At 50.7% G+C, this 19,433-nt stretch overlaps 1 protein-coding gene across 1 annotated transcript; it reads right to left on the reverse strand.

Moving 5' to 3' along the window:
* Positions 1 to 319: 319 nt before the first annotated feature.
* LOC119962501 (eyes absent homolog 4-like) lies at positions 320 to 6,883 on the reverse strand. Its single transcript, XM_038790455.1, has 3 exons — positions 6,805 to 6,883; positions 1,651 to 2,199; positions 320 to 474 (listed from the first exon to the last, which is right to left on the reverse strand). Exons 1-3 carry the CDS (start codon positions 6,881 to 6,883, stop codon positions 320 to 322), a joined length of 783 nt encoding a protein of 260 aa, XP_038646383.1.
* Between the last annotated feature and the right edge of the window lie 12,550 nt (positions 6,884 to 19,433).

The raw sequence follows: 19,433 nt of genomic DNA on the forward strand, positions 1-19,433 counted from the left end.
AGCTGGGGCAGAGAGAAGGGTTTGGACACTGAGATTGTGGATAGGCCCTGAGTTTCAGCAAATCTGTTTCGGCTTTCTTTTTTTTTCTATTTTTTTTTTAGAATTGAATTTAACAATCTGTGATTTCATTCTTCAATGGCCCATGAAGGTTCCTGTTATTCTGGGGAGGACTGGGTATTCTCGGGCTCTACCACTAGGTTGGGTTAGTTCTTTCTCTCCATTTGGGTGTCTCTCTTCAGAACTATTTTAACTATTAGATCAACTGTTTATTATTGGTACAGGTCAAAGTGGGATCAGTAACTATGGCTGGCGAGGAGGGTTAACTTGGTATCCTTTGGAAGTTTGGGGTTTGGGCTGACTTCTGATCCTTAGATATCCAAAAGGTTAGTTCTGGTAGCTCTTGTTCTTCCTTTTCTTCTTTATCTCTTTTGGAAGGCCCTGAAGGTTGGAACTTCCATTGGGTCTCTCTCCTAACTAGAACATCAAGTTTAGAGTTGGCATGTGTCGAAGTTGGATTGGTAATGGTGGTGTGGCTGTTGGGGTATGGGGCTGCTCTGGGTATCTTTTCTGCGATGGAAGGTCGCCTTGAGTTGCCTTGGACGCTGCTTTCCTGGTCATTTTAATGTTTTTTCTTCTCGTCTGGATGAACATGGTGTTGGCTCTTACCCTGGTCAGGCCCAGTTATTGAGGTGGGCTCCCTGATGATTCTGGGGAGGAGGGAATCAGCCCTTCTCCCAGGGCACCCTATTGCTGGTGTTGTGCTGCCACACGTCACAGTGGTTAGCACTGCTGCCTCACAGCTACAGGGACCTGTCTTGTTATGTTCTCGGCATAGCATAAGCAGCTTCCTTGTGGTGCACTTGACAAAAGAAGGTTCAGACGTGGAGATAACTTCAACACATTTATTGAACTATTTACAATTCTCCTCAGGTTCGCCACTACTGTTAATCCTTCTATAGCTACTCAGACTGATGAACCAGTCTGCTGCAATCAACGTGGTGGGAGTGATATTGAATCAACCCTGTGTCTCTACTCACTGACTGTCTCCACTGGAAAGAGGAAGTTCATGTGTGTGGTGTCCTTTATATATGGGTTGTTGTAATGCCCTCCTGTGGTCGTGTCACCTCTGTGTGTATTGTGAATGCCCATTGGTCATGTCCTACCTAACTGTTCTATTGGTTGAGTGTCTGTGTGTCATGTCTCTGGTGCTCCCTCTAGTGTCTAACTAGTCTACATGTATTTACATTAACCCCTTGTGTATTTACAGTGATGCACATAACCACATCCCCCTTTTTTACATGTTACATATTTTCTGTACACTTAAAGAAAATTGAACAACAAAAAAAAATAGGTAGATAAGTTATGATATGTACAAGTCATGAGAACAGTGATTAAACAATAAGTCCAAATCATTTGTGTGAGTCCAAAACCCATTATCATGGTTGAATGTCTTTCTTGTTGGGTTGGTGAGTTGGTGATTTTGATGGTGGCTTGTCCTTGTGAACGCCATTGGTGTCCCTGTGCATCAGGAACCAAAAAGTGGTCAAATCACTTCACTGTCTGATTTGGAGTCTTTTTTCCCCCGATGTTTGTGATGGTGATGTTGGATGGCATCTTGTAGCTGATAAGTTGTTGACATTGAAGAGGTACCATCAAAAGTATCATTCAAGGTCATGTATGTGCCATATGTTGAAGTTGGATAATACTGTGCATACTGGTTTTGGCCAAATGCTGTGCAGGAAGGGTAATCCTGATGAGAACTGTTGAAGCTTGCCGAATTGGAAACAGAATCGCTGTTCGCATAAATACAGGGCGATGGTGTGAAACTAGAACCTTGCATCTGATAGGAATATGCTGTCTGGCCAGGCTGGGGTGCAGCAAATCCTGGGCTGTAACTGAGGCATCCAGTCTGCAGTGCAGATTGTGCTTGCGGTAGTCCTCCTTCGGTCTTGATTCCATAAGTGGGCAATCCATAGTGCTGGCCTGTTTGAGAATATGCTGCATAGACTGCTGGCTGCTGCATTCCTGAAGACTGGGTTTGTCCAGCATAAGCTGTCATTGACTGCACTGCTGGTGTGGAAAGAATGTGTTGGTATGGCTTGGAAGGATAGAGCTGTGGTGAATATTGGTGTATTCCTCTTGGACTGTAGCCACTACTTGTTATTACTGACCCAGTGTAATTGTCAAGTGATCCATCTCCTGTTGTCGTCACCCTGAGTGTGCCGTCACTGAGTTTGCGGCACTCCCTGTCTGGAGTAAAGTCCGGCTTACGTGAATCAGAGTTGGCGTTTGGTTGCTCCCCGTCTGGAGTCTGGTCTGTGTCACCGGAGTCAGTTGTGGTTTGTCGATGCTCCCCATCCGGAGTCTTAGCAGGTTCACTGGAATCAGCTGAGATTCCTTGCAGCTCCACGTCTGGAGTCACAACATGCAGGAATGCATTTACTTGTGGAGAGGCTTGAGCGAATGAGGTTGGAAGTAATGTGGTGTCACCGGAGTCACCAGTGGTCTCACAGTGATCGTCGAGTGCCTCTGTACACACTAGCTGAGGCCTGTCACTCTGCACATCTTGTATGGGAAGTGGGATGTTGTCGTCATTCGTCTCAGTAGCTTCTTGTTGTTCACTTGGGCTGGATATACTGTCAGAGTCTTCTCCTTGTGGCTCATACAATGTGGGTGGACCGTCATAGTCGCTTAGTTGTTCATTTGGGCTTGGACTGTCATAGTCGCTTTGTTCTTCACTGGAGCATGGTCGTCCTGCTGTGCACTGGAGCTGGGTAGATTGTCATAGACTTCTTGCTGTTTACTTGAGCATGGCAGACTTGCATCGTCTGCTGCTAGTTGGTCAGAGGAGGTTGCTAGACCCTCATGGTCTTGTTCCTGCAAGGACTGCGCTTTGGAGTCTTGCGTTGCTTCCATTGTGGAGGCTGTACATGAGCTCACTGCGGAGGCTTGTGACACTGGAGTCACTTCTTGTTCATGCAAGGACTGCGGTGTGGAGTCTTGCGTGTCTTCTATCGTGGAGTTGGGAACCCTTAGAGGTGTGTGGACCACTCTCTGTGTGGCAGCAGGCCGCTCCCTGTGGGCTAGTACTGCTCTCTGTCTCTTGGTTTCAGGCCCCAGCACTCACGAGTCGGGATGTCGTGTATGCTGGGCTGAAGATCCTCAAATCCAAAGGATGAATCCGCGTCTGCATCGGATTCAGTACGGGAGTCGCCATTTCTAATGAAAAAACCTTTGTCTGATTCGTAGTCTTCTAGGACCATATCAGCACTGTTTGTGTCGGAGCTGGCATTGGGCTCGCGATGTCCAGAGCAAAAATAAAGGTCAGAGTCGAAGTATTCAAGGTCTGAATCATCGGTTTGGGCGGTGCTAACTGCTTGTTCAAGGGTTCTGTGGAGGTTTCTTTCAGTTCCTGGTTGAATTTGAGGCATTGTGTTGTCATTCCAGGTGAAAGAACGTTGTTTTACGGCTTTAAGAGATTTATTTTCGTGATTTGGGACGTTTCCCCTTTAAATGGGCGTGGTCCGGGGCCTCTGATGTCATGACGCATGTGGCGTCAGACGTAGGAAGCGTTTGCGCATGCGCATATCACTACTCCTGTACTGGGGCGTTACCACAATTACGCAGCCGCACATGCGCAAACGGACATTCCAGTTCTGTGCGCTCCTCGCGCAACTGCTCATGTGCAGTACCTTTATAAAGATGGCCGCCGATCAAAATTGTTCTCTGTTCCGGGATCTCGGCCTCGTGGTGAGTACTGGCGCTTCTCTTGCCGTTTTCTGCTGGTTGGAGTGTGTTTTTCTCACAGTATTTACCGAATTTGTCTAGGACTGCCTGGAAGTTGCTCCTGTTTTGTCTTTTGTAGAACTTGAATGTTTTAAAGATTTCTTCTGCTCTGGCACCGGCGATGGTGAGCAGAACCTCTATATTTTCAGCATCGGCCCGTCTTGTAGGTCGGCTGCTACCAGGAAGATTTCAAACCTTTGCCACAGAGATCGCTGTGGCACTGGAGCTGCTGCGGAACCGGGATCTCGAACGTTTTACCTGGGTATTGTTGCTGGTTGTCACTGTACGCTGAGTTATGGCTATATGGATTACATAGATTACATAGAATTTACGGTGCAGAAGGAGGCCATTTGGCCCATCGAGTCTGCACTGGCTCTTGGAAAGAGCCCCCTACCCCTTATCCAAGGTCAACACCTCCACCCTATCCCCATTACCCAGTAACCCCACCCAACACTAAGGGCAATTTTGGACACTAAGGGCACTTTATCATGGCCAATCCACCTAACCCGCACATCTTTGGACTGTGGGAGGAAACCGGAGCACCCGGAGGAAACACACGCACACACGGAGAGGATGTGCAGACTCCGCACAGACAGTGACCCAAGCCGGAATCGAACCTGGGACCCTGGAGCTGTGAAGCGATTGTGCTATCCACAAGGCTACCGTGCTGCCCAAAAGGTTTTTCCAACAATTATTCTAGATTTTATTGGATTCAAAATTTACTAGCTTTCATGGTGGGATTTGAACTTAGATCCACAGAGCATTAGATCTCTAGATTATTAGCGCATTGACAATACCACTATGCCACTGCCTTCCCACATTGAAACAGTCCACTCTGGTACCATGTCTTGTTATGCTCTAGGCGTAGCATAAGCGGCTTCCTTGTGGTGCACTTGACAAAGGAAGGTTCAGACGTGGAGATAACTTCAACACGTTTATTAAACCATTAGACTTCTACTCGGGTTTGCCACTACTGTTAATCCTTCTATAGCTACTCAGACTGACTAACCAGTTTGCTACAATCCACGTGGTGGGAGTGATATTGAATCAACCCTGTGTCTCTACTCACTGACTGTCTCCACTGGAAAGAGGGAGATCATGTGTGTGGTGTCCTTTATATATGGGTTGGTGTAATGCCCTCCTGTGGTTGTGTCACCTCTGTGTGTATAGTGAATGCCCATTGGTTGTATCTCTGGTGATAGCCCTGACTTCCTCGATGGAGTAGGGCAGATTGCAAGCCTTTATGAAGTGATAAAGGCGGGTGACCCCTGGGTGACAGAGATCGTCGTGCAGGGTGCGGAGGCTGTCCACTTGTGCGCTGGCACATGTGCCTTGGGATAGGGCATCGGGAGGCCCATTGAGCTTCGTGTACCGGTTGATTGTCTGACTGTAGTCAACGACCATCCTGTTTTTCTCCCCAGTTTGCACTACTACCACTTGGGCACTCCAGGGGCTGTTGCTGGCCTCGATATTACCTTCCCGCATCAGCCGCTGGACCTCAGACCTGATGAAGGTCCTGTCCTGGGCACTGTACCGTCTGCTCCTGGTGGCGACGGGTTTGCAATCCGGGGTGAGGTTCGCAAACAGGGAAGTTGGATCGACCTTAAGGGTCATGAGGCCGCAAACAGTAAGGGGTGGTAGGGTTCCGCCAAATTTCAAGGTTCGGCTCTGGAGGTTGCACTGGAAGTCCAGGCCGAGTAGCAAGGCAGCGCAGAGGTTGGGTAGGACATAGAGGCGGAAGCCGCTGAACTCTACGCCCTGGATGGTGAGGGTGGCGATGCAGTACCCCCGGATTGCCACGGAGTGGGATCCGGAGGCCAGGGAGATTCTCTGGTTGGTGGGGTGGACCGTGAGGGAGCAGCCCCTTACCGTATCGGGTTGGATGAAGCTCTCAGTGCTCCCGGAGTCCAGAAGGCAGGAAACCTTTTGCCCGTCGATTTTCACCGTCGTCGACGCGGTCGCGAGGTTGTGCGGTCGTGTCTGGTCGATTATGACGGAGGCCAGACATGGCTGGTCGGGGGTGATTGCAGGCGATGAGCAGCCATCACGCAGCTGCTGCCAAAATGGCTGCAGCTCAGAGAGCCTACACATTTATACTCCGCCTACTGGGCGGAACCAGCAAGCAGGGATCTGCCCCCGTACCTGTAGTACAGGGGTCTCACTGTAATACCCTCGTATGCAGTATATAATACAATAGTGGTGACTACCACAGCCCGCAACTGGCTAAGCTAGCCAAATGACAAGGGATGCTGGACAACCGGACTCTGAAGGGAGTAACCAGAGTATACTCAGCAATCCCCGAGATATTGGGGGTAGAGATGGTCTTGATGATCCCTGTAATCACACCGGACTCAGGGCCAGACCCTCACAACCAACTGGAGGACATTGGAATTGTGTGGGCGAACACCTCCCTCAGGTACTATCTCATTGAGACCTCAACTATACGCAGGGATAATGTATGGGATCTCCCTCACGTTGCCTCCACCTGGTGGGACAGGGAGAGTTGGACGAATGTGGGTTAATCAGAACTCATGGTTGTGTCTTAGAGATTACACCAGCCCTCATGCATTTTAAGTTTACGGGGAAAAGGAAATACTGCGTCTCCGCCACCGTAACCTCCTATCGCTTTGTACCCCTGAGGCCCACCACTATAGGCCGAGCAAGGATCATTTGAGTTAGGATTATAAAGAGCCAGAGATGGTCCCACATCTTGCAGAAACTCTGAGGGAACGAAGACTCGAGATCAGTCAATCAGTTAAGCTTTACCACCTGATAATGAAAAAAATCCACGCTTTGAAAAATAAACACACAGAGGAACTACTTCAGAGTGACAGTTAGTGGCAGCGAGTATGGGACTGTTAGTTGAGCTTACTTGAAAACTGCTATGAAGAACATCATTTTATGACAGACAGCAGAGGTAGTCAGGGAGGCAGGAATGATTGATATCAAGACATTAAATGTGACATATATGGGTTCATTTGAGGGGTGATCATTGAATCACATGCACGGTGTACGTACGGAACATCTGGAAGGTTACATGCCCCAAAGGATGTATTAAACGCACCCTGCTGCCCTCATATCGAATCATTGTCGTCATCTAGGATTCATTAAACTTCTTCCAGGACCAAAAGAAGGGAATGTTGGAGGACATTTTCTGATACTGGACTATAATATAAATTATAGGTGGCCCTGTAACTACATTTGTGCTCCAATATTACTTTTGAATAGTTCTGATAAGACAAAAGGTACTCATTGGCTTAGATGCCAATTATATTAGAATAGATGGCATTGAGGTGCGTAGGGAAGAAGTGTTGGCAATTCTGGACAAGGTGAAAATAGATAAGTCCCCGGGGCCGGATGGGATTTATCCTAGGATTCTCTGGGAAGCCAGGGAAGAGATTGCTGAGCCTTTGCCTTTGATTTTTAGGTCATCATTGGCTACAGGAATAGTGCCAGAGGACTGGAGGATAGCAAATATGGTCCCTTTGTTCAAGAAGGGGAGTAGAGATAACCCCGGTAACTATAGGCCGGTGAGCCTAACGTCTGTGGTGGGTAAAGTCTTGGAGAGGATTATAAAAGATACGATTTATAATCATCTAGATAGGAATAATATGATTAGGGACAGTCAGCATGGTTTTGTGAAGGGTAGGTCATGCCTCACAAACCTTATCGAGTTCTTGAGAAGGTGACTGAACAGGTAGACGAGGGTAGAGCAGTTGATGTGGTGTATATGGATTTCAGTAAAGCGTTTGATAAGGTTCCCCACGGTCGGCTATTGCAGAAAATACGAAGGCTGGGGATTGAGGGTGATTTAGAGATGTGGATCAGAAATTGGCTAGTTGAAAGAAGACAGAGAGTGGTAGTTGATGGGAAATGTTCAGAATGGAGTTCAGTTACGAGTGGCGTACCACAAGGATCTGTTCTGGGGCTGTTGCTGTTTGTCATTTTTATAAATGACCTAGAGGAGGGCGCAGAAGGATGGGTGAGTAAATTTGCAGACGACACTAAAGTCGGTGGAGTTGTAGACAGTGCGGAAGGATGTTGCAGGTTACAGAGGGACATAGATAAGCTGCAGAGCTGGGCTGAGAGGTGGCAAATGGAGTTTAATGTGGAGAAGTGTGAGGTGATTCACTTTGGAAAGAATAACAGAAATGTGGAATATTTGGCTAATGGTAAAATTCTTGGCAGTGTGGATGAGCAGAGGGATCTCGGTGTCCATGTACATAGATCCCTGAAAGTTGCCACCCAGGTTGATAGGGTTGTGAAGAAGGCCTATGGTGTGTTGGCCTTTATTGGTAGAGGGATTGAGTTCCGGAGCCATGAGGTCATGTTGCAGTTGTACAAAACTCTAGTACGGCCGCATTTGGAGTATTGCGTACAGTTCTGGTCGCCTCATTATAGGAAGGACGTGGAAGCTTTGGAACGGGTGCAGAGGAGATTTACCAGGATGTTGCCTGGTATGGAGGGAAAATCTTATGAGGAAAGGCTGATGGACTTGAGGTTGTTTTCGTTAGAGAGAAGAAGGTTAAGAGGTGACTTAATAGAGGCATACAAAATGATCAGAGGGTTAGATAGGGTGGACAGCGAGAGCCTTCTCCCGCGGATGGAGGTGGCTAGCACGAGGGGACATAGCCTTAAATTGAGGGGTAATAGATATAGGACAGAGGTCAGAGGTGGGTTTTTTACGCAAAGAGTGGTGAGGCCGTGGAATGCCCTACCTGCAACAGTAGTGAACTCGCCAACATTGAGGGCATTTAAAAATTTATTGGATAAGCATATGGATGATAAGGGCATAGTGTAGGTTAGATGGCCTTTAGATTTTTTTTCCATGTCGGTGCAACATCGAGGGCCGAAGGGCCTGTACTGCGCTGTATCGTTCTATATGTATACACAATGCTGTTAATATCAAAAAAGACACAAAATGGCTGTTAGCTATTTTGTGATATTAAAGACACAAAATGGCTGAACAAGCCTCATTCCCTGTAAACTGTCTCATGAGAACCAACCGTGGGTATGTATAGGGAGCATCCCAACAGCCGCTGAGAACAGCTTCACAGAACAAGACATGCAATGTATCCTTGATAAAGGTCAACAGCTGTAGACAAGACATATCCTTGTGTTAGTTTTGAATGACTTCTGTATGCAGTTAGGGGCGGGTAAGACAACACCAACTTTAACCATATATGTGATAACTGGGATGCTAAGAAAATTGGTTGACAGCATGTAATAAAGTCTGACGTGAATATAGTTGATTATCTGTATGTAAGTAAGAATCCGCCCCTTGAATCTGTATATTAACCAGTGTGAGCCTCAGCTCAAGTGAGAAAAGGTGCTGTCAATAGGCTGCGGAGTCTCAGGCCTCCTCTCCCAGAATTCTGACATAATAAACTATTTTGTTTACTTATAATGTTTGGATACTAGAACGTAGAACAGTACAGCACAGAACAGGCCCTTCGGCCCTCAATGTTGTGCCGAGCCCATGATCACCCTACTCAAACCCACATATCCACCCTATACCCAAACAACGCCCCCCCCCCCCCTAAACCTTACTTTTATTAGGACACTACGGGCAATTTAGCATGGCCAATCCACCTAACCCGCACATCTTGGACTGTGGGAGGAAACCGGAGCACCCGGAGGAAACCCACGCACACAGGGGGAGGACGTGCAGACTCCACACAGACAGTGACCCAGCCGGGAATCGAACCTGGGACCCTGGAGCTGTGAAGCATTTATGCTAACCACCATGCTACCCTGCTGCTGTTGGGGGGGAGAGGATAGCCTATCAGGGGAATACAACAGCAGCCAAAACAGTGGCATCACAACTGGCTCTGTTGCTCAGCAGGGGAGGGCAAAGTGCAGGACAGCGATAGTTAGAGGATTCTATAGTAAGGGGCACAGATAGGCACTTCAATGGAAGTGAAAGAGACTCCAGGATGGTATGTTGCCTCTCTGGTACCAGGGTCCAGGGAGTCTCTGAACGAACACAGGACATCCTGAAGGGGGAGGGTGAACAGCCAGAGGTCATAGTACATTTAAACTAATTCAGCAGGGGGATGGGAACCTAAATTGTAGTCCCAGTGTACAGGATGTTGAGAGTAGTGAGGTCAGGGATAGGGTTAAAAGTTCGAAAGAGGGCACTGGCAAGCAAGACGCTGGTTTGAAGTGTGTCTACTTCAACGCCAGGAGCATCCGGAATAAGGTGGGTGAGCTTGCAGCATGGGTTGGTACCTGGGATCTCGATGTTGTGGTGATTTCGGAGACATGGGTAGAGCAGGGACAGGAAAGGTTGTTGCAGGTTCCAGGATTTAGATGTTTCTGTAAGAACAGAGAAGATGGTAAAAGAGGGGGGGTGTGGCATTGTATATCAAGGAAAGTATTACGGCGGTAGAAAGGACGTTTGAGGACTCATCTACTGAGGTAGTATGGGCCGAGGTTAGGAACAGGAGAGGAGAGGTCACCCTGTTGGGAGTTGTCTACAGACCTCTGAATAGTTCCAGAGATGTAGAGGAAAGGATTGCAAAGATGATTCTCGACAGGAGTGAGAGTAACAGGGTAGTTGTTATGGGGGACTTTAACTTTAACTTTCCAAATATTGACTGGAAATACTATAGTTCGAGTACTATAGATGGGTCAGTTTTTGTGCAGTGTGTGCAGGAGGGTTTTCTGACACATTATGTAGACAGGCCAACAAGGGGCGAGGCCACATTGGATTTGGGGCCTCACGGTAGCATGGTGGTTAGCATCAATGCTTCACAGCTCCAGGGTCCCAGGTTCGATTCCCGGCTGGGTCACTGTCTGTGTGGAGTCTGCACGTCCTCCCCGTGTGTGCGTGGGTTTCCTCCGGGTGCTCCGGTTTCCTCCCACAGTCCAAAGATGTGCGGGTTGGGTTAGGTGGATTGGCCATGCTAAATTGCCCGTAGTGTAAGGTTAATGGGGGGATTGTTGGGTTACGGGTATACGAGTTACGTGGGTTTAAGTAGGGTGATCATTGCTCGGCACAACATCGAGGGCCGAAGGGCCTGTTCTGTGCTGTACTGTTCTAAGTCTAAGGTACTGGGTAATGAACCCGGCCAGGTGTTAGATTTAGATGTAGGTGAGCACTTTGGTGATAGTGATGACAATTCAGTTATGTTTACTTTGGCAATGGGCAGGGATAGGTATATACCGCAAGGCAAGAATTATAGCTGGGGGAAAGGCAATTATGATGCTATTCGGCAAGATTTAGGATGTATAGGATGGGGAAGGAAATTGTAGGGGATGGGTACAATCGAAATGTGGAGCTTTTTCAAGGAACAGCTACTGCGTGTCCTTGATAAGTATGTACCTGTCAAGCAGGGAGGAAGTTGTCGAGCAAGGGAACCATGGTTTACTAAGGAAGTTGAAGCACTTGTCAAGAGGAAGAAGAAGGCTTATGTTAGGATGAGACATGAAGGCTCAGTTAGGGCACTTGAGAGTTACAAGTTAGCCAGGAAGGACCTAAAGGGAGAGTTAAGAAGAGCGAGGAGAGGACACAAAAAGTCGTTGGTGGATAGGATCAAGGAAAACCCTAAGGCTTTCTATAGGTATATCAGGAACAAAAGAATGACTAGGGTAAGATTAAGGCCAATCAAGGATAGTAGTGGAAAGTTGTGTGTGGAATCAGAGGAGATAGGGGAAGCGTTAAATGGATATTTTTCGTCAGTGTTTACACTGGAGAAAGACAATGTTGTCGAGGAGAATACTCAGGTTCAGTCGACCAGGCTAGATGGAATTGAGGTTGATAAGGAGGAGGTGTTAGCAATTTTGGAAAATGTAAAAATAGATAAGTCCCCTGGGCCAGATGGGATTTATGCTAGGATTCTCTGGGAAGCCAGGGAGGAGATTGCAGAGCCTTTGTCCTTGATCTTTATGTCGTCTTTGTCGACAGGAATAGTGCCGGAAGACTGGAGGGTAGCAAATGTTGTCCCCTTGTAAAGACAACCCTGGTAATTATAGACCTATGAGCCTTACTTTGGTTGTGGGTAAAATGTTGGAAAAGGTTACGAGAGATAGGGTTTATAATCATCTTGAAAAGAACAAGTTGATTAGCGATAGTCAACACGGTTTTGTGAAGGGTAGGTCATGCCTCACAAACCTTATTGAGTTTTTTGAGAAGGTGACCAAACAGGTGGATGAGGGTAAAGCGGTTGATGTGGTGTATATGGATTTCAGTAAAGCGTTTGATAAGGTTCCACACGGTAGGCTATTGCAGAAAATAAGGAAGTATGGGATTGAAGGTGATTTAGCGGTTTGGATCAGTAATTGGCTAGCTGAAAGAAGACAGAGGGTGGTGGTTGATGGCAAATGTTCATCCTGGAGTTCAGTTACTAGTAGTGTACCGCAAGGATCTGTTTTGGGGCCACTGCTGTTTGTCATTTTTATTAATGACCTGGAAGATAGTGTAGAAGGATGGGTTAGTAAATTTTCAGATGACACGAAGGTTGGTGGAGTTGTGGTTAGTGCTGAAGGATGTTATAGGATACAGAGGGACATAGATAAGCTGCAGAGCTGGGCTGAGAGGTGGCAGATGGAGTTTAATGCGGAAAAGTGTGAGGTGGTTCACTTTGGAAGGAGTAACAGGAATGCAGAGTACTGGGCTAATGGCAAGATTCTTGGTAGTGTAGATGAACAGAGAGATCTCGGCATCCAGGTACATAAATCCCTGAAAGTTGCCATCCAGGTTAATAGGGCTGTTAAGAAGGCATATGGTGTGCTAGCCTTTATCAGTAGGGGGATTGAGTTTCGGAGCCACAAGGTCATGCGGCAGCTGTACATAACTCTGGTGCGGCCGCTCCTGGAGTACTGCGTGCAGTTCTGGTCACCACATTATAGGAAGGATGTGGAAGCTTTGGAAAGGGTTCAGAGGAGATTTACTAGGATGTTGCCTGGTATGGAGGGAAGGTCTTATGAGGAAAGGCTCAGGGACTTGAGGTTGTTTTCGTTAGAAAGGAGAAGGCTGAGAGGTGACTTAATAGCGACATATAAGATAGTCAGAGGGTTAGATAGGGTGGACAGTGTGAGTCTCTTTCCTCGGATGGTGATGACCAACACGAGGGGACATAGCTTTAAATTGAGGGGTAGTAGCTATAGGACAGATGTCAGAGGCAGTTTCTTTACTCAGAGAATAGTAGGGGTGTGGAACGCCCTGCCTGCAACAGTAGTAGACTCGCCAACTTTAAGGGCATTTAAGTGGTCACTGGATAGACATATGGATGAAAATGGAATAGTGTAGATAAGACAGGCTTCAGATGGTTTCACAGGTCGGCGCAACATCGAGGGCCGAAGGGCCCGTACTGCGCTGTAATGTTCTATGTTCTATGTACACTTGGTACTAACAACATAAGCAGGAAGAGCGACGAAGTCCTGCAGAAGGAGTTCAGGGAGTTAGGCCGTAAACTAAAAAGCAGGACCTGCAGGGATGTAATCGCACGATTACTCCCTGTGTCACGTGCCACTGAGGCTAGAAATAGGATAGTGCAGCTAAAACCATGACTATACTGGTGGTGTAGGAGGGAGGGTTTCAGATATCTGGACCATTGGGATCTCTTCCGGGGCAGGTGAGAGCTGTACAAAAAGGACGGGTTGCATCTAAACTCGAGGGACACCAATATCTTGGCTGGGAAGTTTGCTACAGTAGTCCCCCTTTATAACGCGGGTGTTGGGGTCCAAGACCCCCACCCGCGTTGTAGCCGATCCGCGGATATCCACGATGGGGGTTTTAAATTTATTTTAAAATCTATGCTAGCGCTTCCCATTGTGAGTCTAGGGGGGGGGGGGGGGGGGGGGGGGAGGCGGGGGGAGAGGTCAGACCCCCGTAGACTCACAATGGGAAGCGCTAGCATAGCTTTTTAAATAAATTTAAAACCCCCATCGTGGATCCAATTAAAATTTCAGCGGCCGGCTCACTTTGATCCGGAGAGAAGCTGCTCTCAGTGAAACAATCAGCCGGCCGCTGAAATTGACACTGCCCGCTGCTCTCTCCCTCCAATCCACTTTTAAGTTTTAATGTTTCTGATTGGAGGGAGAGAGCAGCCGGCAGTGTCAATTTCTTTTTTTTCCCTCCGGCTTGCCCCTCTCCCCCCACATCCACCAACTAGACCCCTCTCCCCCCCCACACCCTCCGGCTCGCCCCCTCTCCCCCAACACCCACTGGGCTCTGTCTCCTCCTCTCCCCCAACACCCACTGGGCTCTGTCTCCTCCTCTCCCCTCCCTCCCCCCCCCCCACCCCACCCCCCCCACCTCACACCCTCCGGCTCGCCCCCTCCCCCCCCCCCCTCTCCTCCCCCGTCCCCCAACACCCGCAGGGCCCTCCTCTCTCCCCCAACACCCGCAGGGGTCTCTCCCCCAACACCCGCAGGGGTCTCTCCCCCAACACCCGCAGGGGTCTCTCCCCCAACACCCGCAGGGGGGTCTCCCCCACACCCGCAGGGGGGTCTCCCCCACACCCGCAGGGGGGTCCCCTCCACACCCGCAGGGGGGGTCCCCTCCACCCCCGCAGGGGGGGGTCCCCTCCACACCCGCAGGGGGGTCCCCCACACCCGCCCCCCCTCCTCTCCCCCCCCAACACCCGCCCCCCCTCCTCCTCCCCCCTAACACCCGCCCCCCCTCCTCTCCCCCCCAACACCCCGCCCCCCCTCCTCTCCCCCCCTCAACACCCCGCCCCCCCTCAACACCCGCCCCCCCTCAACACCCCGCCCCCCCTCCTCTCCCCCCCTCAACACCCGCCCCCCCCTCAACACCCGCCCCCCCCTCAACACCCGCCCCCCCTCCTCTCCCCCCAACACCCGCCCCCCCCTCCTCTCCCCCCCCTCCTCTCCCAACACCCGCTCCCCCTCAACACCCGCTCCCCCTCAACACCCCTCCCCCTCACACCCCGCTCCCCTCAAACACCCGCTCCCCCTCCTCTCCCCCCCAACACTCTCGCCCCCCAACACCCGCCCCCCCCAAACACCCTCCCCCCCCTCCTCTCCCCCCCCAACACCGCCCCCCTCAACACCCGCCCCCCCTCCTCTCCCCCCCAACACCCGCCCCCCCCTCCTCTCCCCCCCAACACCCCGCCCCCCTCACACCCGCCCCCCCTCCTCTCCCCCCCAACAACCCGCCCCCCCCAACACCCGCCCCCCTCCTCTCCCCCCCAACACCCGCCCCCCCTCCTCTCCCCCCTAACACCCGCCCCCCCTCCTCTCCCCCCAACACCCGCCCCCCCTCCTCTCCCCCCCTCAACACCCGCCCCCACCCTCAAACCCGCCCCCCTCCTCTCCCCCCCAAACACCCGCCCCCCCCTCCTCTCCCCCCTCCTCTCCCAACACCCGCTCCCCCTCAACACCCCGCTCCCCCTCAACACCCGCTCCCCCCTCAACACCCGCTCCCCCCCTCAACACCCGCTCCCCTCCTCTCCCCCCCCAACACTCGCCCCCACCAACACTTCGCCCCCCCCAACACCCGCCCCCCCCTCCTCTCCCCCCCCAACACCCGCCCCCCCTCAACACCCGCCCCCCCTCCTCTCCCCCCCAACACCCGCCCCCCCTCCTCTCCCCCCCAACACCCGCCCCCCCTCAACACCCGCCCCCCCTCCTCTCCCCCCCACACCCGCCCCCCAACACCCGCCCCCCCTCCTCTCCCCCCCCAACACCCGCCCCCCCTCCTCTCCCCCCCCAACACCCGCCCCCCTCCTCTCCCCCTCACACCCGCCCCCCCAACACCCGCCCCCCTCTTCTCCCCCTCCAACACCCGCCCCCCCTCTTCTCCCCCCAACACCCGACCCCCCCTTCTCCCCCCCAACACCCGCCCCCCTCTTCTCCCCCCCCAACACCCGCCCCCCCTCTTCTCCCCCCAACAACCCCGCCCCCCCTCTTCTCCCCCCCAACACCCCCCCCCCTCTTCTCCCCCCCCCAACACCCGCCCCCCCTCTTCTCCCCCCCAACACCCGCCCCCCCTCTTCTCCCCCCCAACACCCTCCCCCCTCTTCTCCCCCCCAACACCCGCCCTCCCTCTTCTCCCCCCCAACACCCGCCCCCCCTCTTCTCCCCCCCAACACACCGCCCCCCCCCTCTTCTCCCCCCCCAACACCCGCCCCCCCCTCTTCTCCCCCCCCCTCTTCTCCCCCCCCCCTCTTCTCTCCCCCTCTTCTCCCCCCCCCTCTTCTCCCCCCCCTCTTCTCCCCCCCCCCTCTTCTCCCCCCCCTCTTCTCCCCCCCTCTTCTCCCCCCCCCCTCTTCTCCCCCCCCCAACACCCGCCCCCCCTCTTCCCCCCCCCCAACACCCGCCCCCCCCCCCTCGGCAGTGTCAATTTCAGCGGCCAGCTGATTGTTTCAGTGAGAGAGCAGCTTCCCTCTCCGGATCAAATCAGCCGGCCGCTGAAATTGACACTGCCGGCTGCTCTCTCCCTCCAATCCAACTTTTAAGTTTATGTTTCTGATTGTATGGAGAGAGCAGCCGGCAGTGTCAATTTCAGCGGCCGGCTCACTTTGATCCAGAGAGGGAAGCTGCTCTCACTGAAACAATCAGCTGGCCGCTGAAATTGACACTGCCGGCTGCTCTCTCCCTCCAATCAGAAACATTAAAACTTAAAAGTTGGATTGGAGGGAGAGAGCAGCGGGCAGTGTCAATTTCAGCGGCCGGCTGATTTCAGTGAGAGCAGCTTCCTTCTCCGGAGCCGGCCGCTGAAATTGACACAACTGACAGTTGGGGTCCATCAGCCCCCCCGCGGTATATCGCGAACCGCGGTATTGCGGAGCGCGGTATAACGGGGGACTACTGTAGTATCAATCGGGAGGATTTGAACTAGAATGACGGGGGGACCAGAGCATTAGCTTAGAAGGTGTCATAACTGAAGGGGAAATAGAGAACAAAAATAAGAGAACAATATCACCCTCAGGCAGAGCAAAAAAGGTGACAAGTGTGAGAAGGGAGGTGGTCACCGCAGGACTGAAGCGATTTTACCTTAGTGCACGCAGTATGCGGAACGAGGTAAATGAGCTTATTGCACACATTGAAATTGGCCGGTACGATGTTGTGGGCATCACAGAGACATGGCTGCAAGGGGATCAGGGCTGGGATCTAAATATCCAAGGATATGTGTCCCATCGAAACGACAGGCAGTTGGGCAAAGGGGGTGGGGTTGCATTGTTAGTAAGAAATGAAGTTAAATCGATAGCAAGAAGCAATATAGGATCAGGAGGCATAGAAACTCTGTGGGTAGAGTTGAGGAATCACAAAGGTAAAAAGACCTTGATGGGAGTTACGTACAGGCCCCCTAGCAGTAGTCAGGATGTGGGGCAGAAAATAAATCGGAGATAGAGAAAGCATGTAAAAAAGGCAATATTACAATAAGCATGGGCGACTTCAATATGCACGTGAGCTGGGAAAATCAGGTTGGTAGTAGATCCCAAGAAAAGGAATTTGTGGAATGTTTAAGAGATTTTTTTTGGAGCAGCCTGTGGTGGAGCCTACTAGGGAACAGGCAATTCTGTATTTAGTGATGTGTAATGAGGCAGACTTGATTAGGGAACTTAAGGTGAAGGAACCCTGATGGAGCAGTGACCACAAAATGATAGAATTCACCCTACAGTTTTAGAGGGAGAAGCCGCAATCAGATGTAACGGTATTTGTGGTGAGATAACCACTGTAGTTATGTGTACTGCAGTAGGGGGATGTATGCCTGTACCTGTAATACAGGTTCCTCCGGTCAGCCCCTGCCGGCTAGCTCCGCCCACAGGGAGCTTATGTATAAATGTATGAGAGCTGCTCAGACCCTTAGTCTACTGTTGCAGATGGAGGGACAACATCGTACAGCAATAAAGCCTCTATTGTACTAGTCTCTTGGCTTTGAGTATAATTGTTAGCGCCACAGTATTACAATTAAATACGGTTAACTACAAAGACACGAGGGAGGAGCTGGCCAGAGTTGATTGGAAAAGGAGCCTAGCAGGGATGACAGTGGAACAGCAGTGGCAGGAGCTTTTGGGGGTTATTCGGGAGGCACAGCAGAAATTTATCCCAAGGAGGAGGAAACATGCTGGACAAGGCATCCATGGTTGACAAGGGAAGTCAAGGACAGCATAAAAGCTAAGGAAAAAGCAGACAAAGTGGCCAGAGGATTGGGAAGCCTTTAAAAGCGAGCAGAGGACAACTAAAAAAAGCAATAAGGGGAGAGACGATGAAGTATGAGTGCAAGGTAGCTAGTAATATGTAAGAAGATAGGAAGAGTTTTTTTCAATATATAAAAGGTAAGAGAGAGGCAAAAATAGACATTGGACCACTGGAAAACGTGGCTGGAGAAGTAATAATAGGAAACAAAGAAATGGCAGACGAACTGAATACTTTGCATCAGTCTTCATGGTGGAAGACACCAGTGGGATGCCAGAGCTTCAGGAGAATCAGGGGGCAGAGGTGAGTGCAGTGGCCAGAACTTTCCCAGAAGTAGAAAGTTCTGGGGAAACTGAAAGGTCTGAAAGGGGATAGGTCACCTGGACCGGATGGACTACACCCCAGGGTCCTAAAAGAGATAGCTGAGGAAATTGTGGAAGCATTCATGATGATCTTTCAGGAATCACTGGAGGCACAAAGGGTCCCAGAGGACTGGAAGGTGGCTAATGTAACACCGCTGTTTAAGAAGGGAGGGAGGCAGAAGACGGGAAATTTTAGGCCGGTTAGCCTGACTTCAGTCGTTGGTAAGATTTTAGAGTCTGTTATTAAAGATGAGATCGCGGAGTACGTGGAAGTACATGATCAAATAGGACTGAGTCAGCACGGCTTTGTCAAAGAAAGGTCGTGTCTGACAAATCTATTAGAGTTCTTTGAGGAAGTAACAAGGAAGTTAGACAAAGGAGAACCAGTGGACATGATTTATTTTGATTTCCAGAAGGCCTTTGACAAGGTGCCACATAGGAGATTGTGAAATAAGTTAAGAGCCCATGGTGTTACGGGTAAGATCCTGGCATGGATAGAGGATTGGCTGACTGGAAAAAGGCAGAGAGTGGGGATAAACGCGTCTTTAAGCACAAAGGGTCTTGGGAGTCCTTGTTCACAATTCTCTTCAGGTTAACATGCAGGTTCAGTCGGCAGTTTGGAAGGCAAATGCAATGTTAGCATTCATGTCGAGAGGGCTAGAATATAAGACCAGTGATGTACTTCTGAGGCTGCATAAGGCTCTGGTCAGACCCCATTTGGAGTATTGTGAGCAGTTCTGGGCCCCGTGTCTAAGGAATGATGTGCTGGCCTTGGAAAGGTTCCAGAGGAGGTTCACAAGAATGATCCCTGAAATGAACAGCTTGTCGTATGAGGAACGGTTGAGGACTCTGGGTCTGTACTCGTTGGAGTTTCGAAGGATGAGGGGGGATCTTACTGAAACTTACAGGATACTGTGAGACCTGGATAGAGTGGATGTGGAGAGGATGTTTCCACTTGTAGGAAAAACTCGAAACAGGGGACACAATCTCAGACAAAAGGGACGCTCCTTTAAAACAGATAGAACATAGAACAGTACAGCACAGAACAGGCCCTTCGGCCCTCAATGTTGTGCCGAGCCATGATCACCCTACTCAAACCCATGTATCCACCCTATACCCGTAACCCAACAACCCCCCCCCTTAACCTTACTTTCATTAGGACACTACGGGCAATTT

The sequence above is a fragment of the Scyliorhinus canicula genome, chromosome 1, assembly GCF_902713615.1.
Source record: "Scyliorhinus canicula chromosome 1, sScyCan1.1, whole genome shotgun sequence".
In the NCBI taxonomy this organism is placed as follows: domain Eukaryota; kingdom Metazoa; phylum Chordata; class Chondrichthyes; order Carcharhiniformes; family Scyliorhinidae; genus Scyliorhinus; species Scyliorhinus canicula.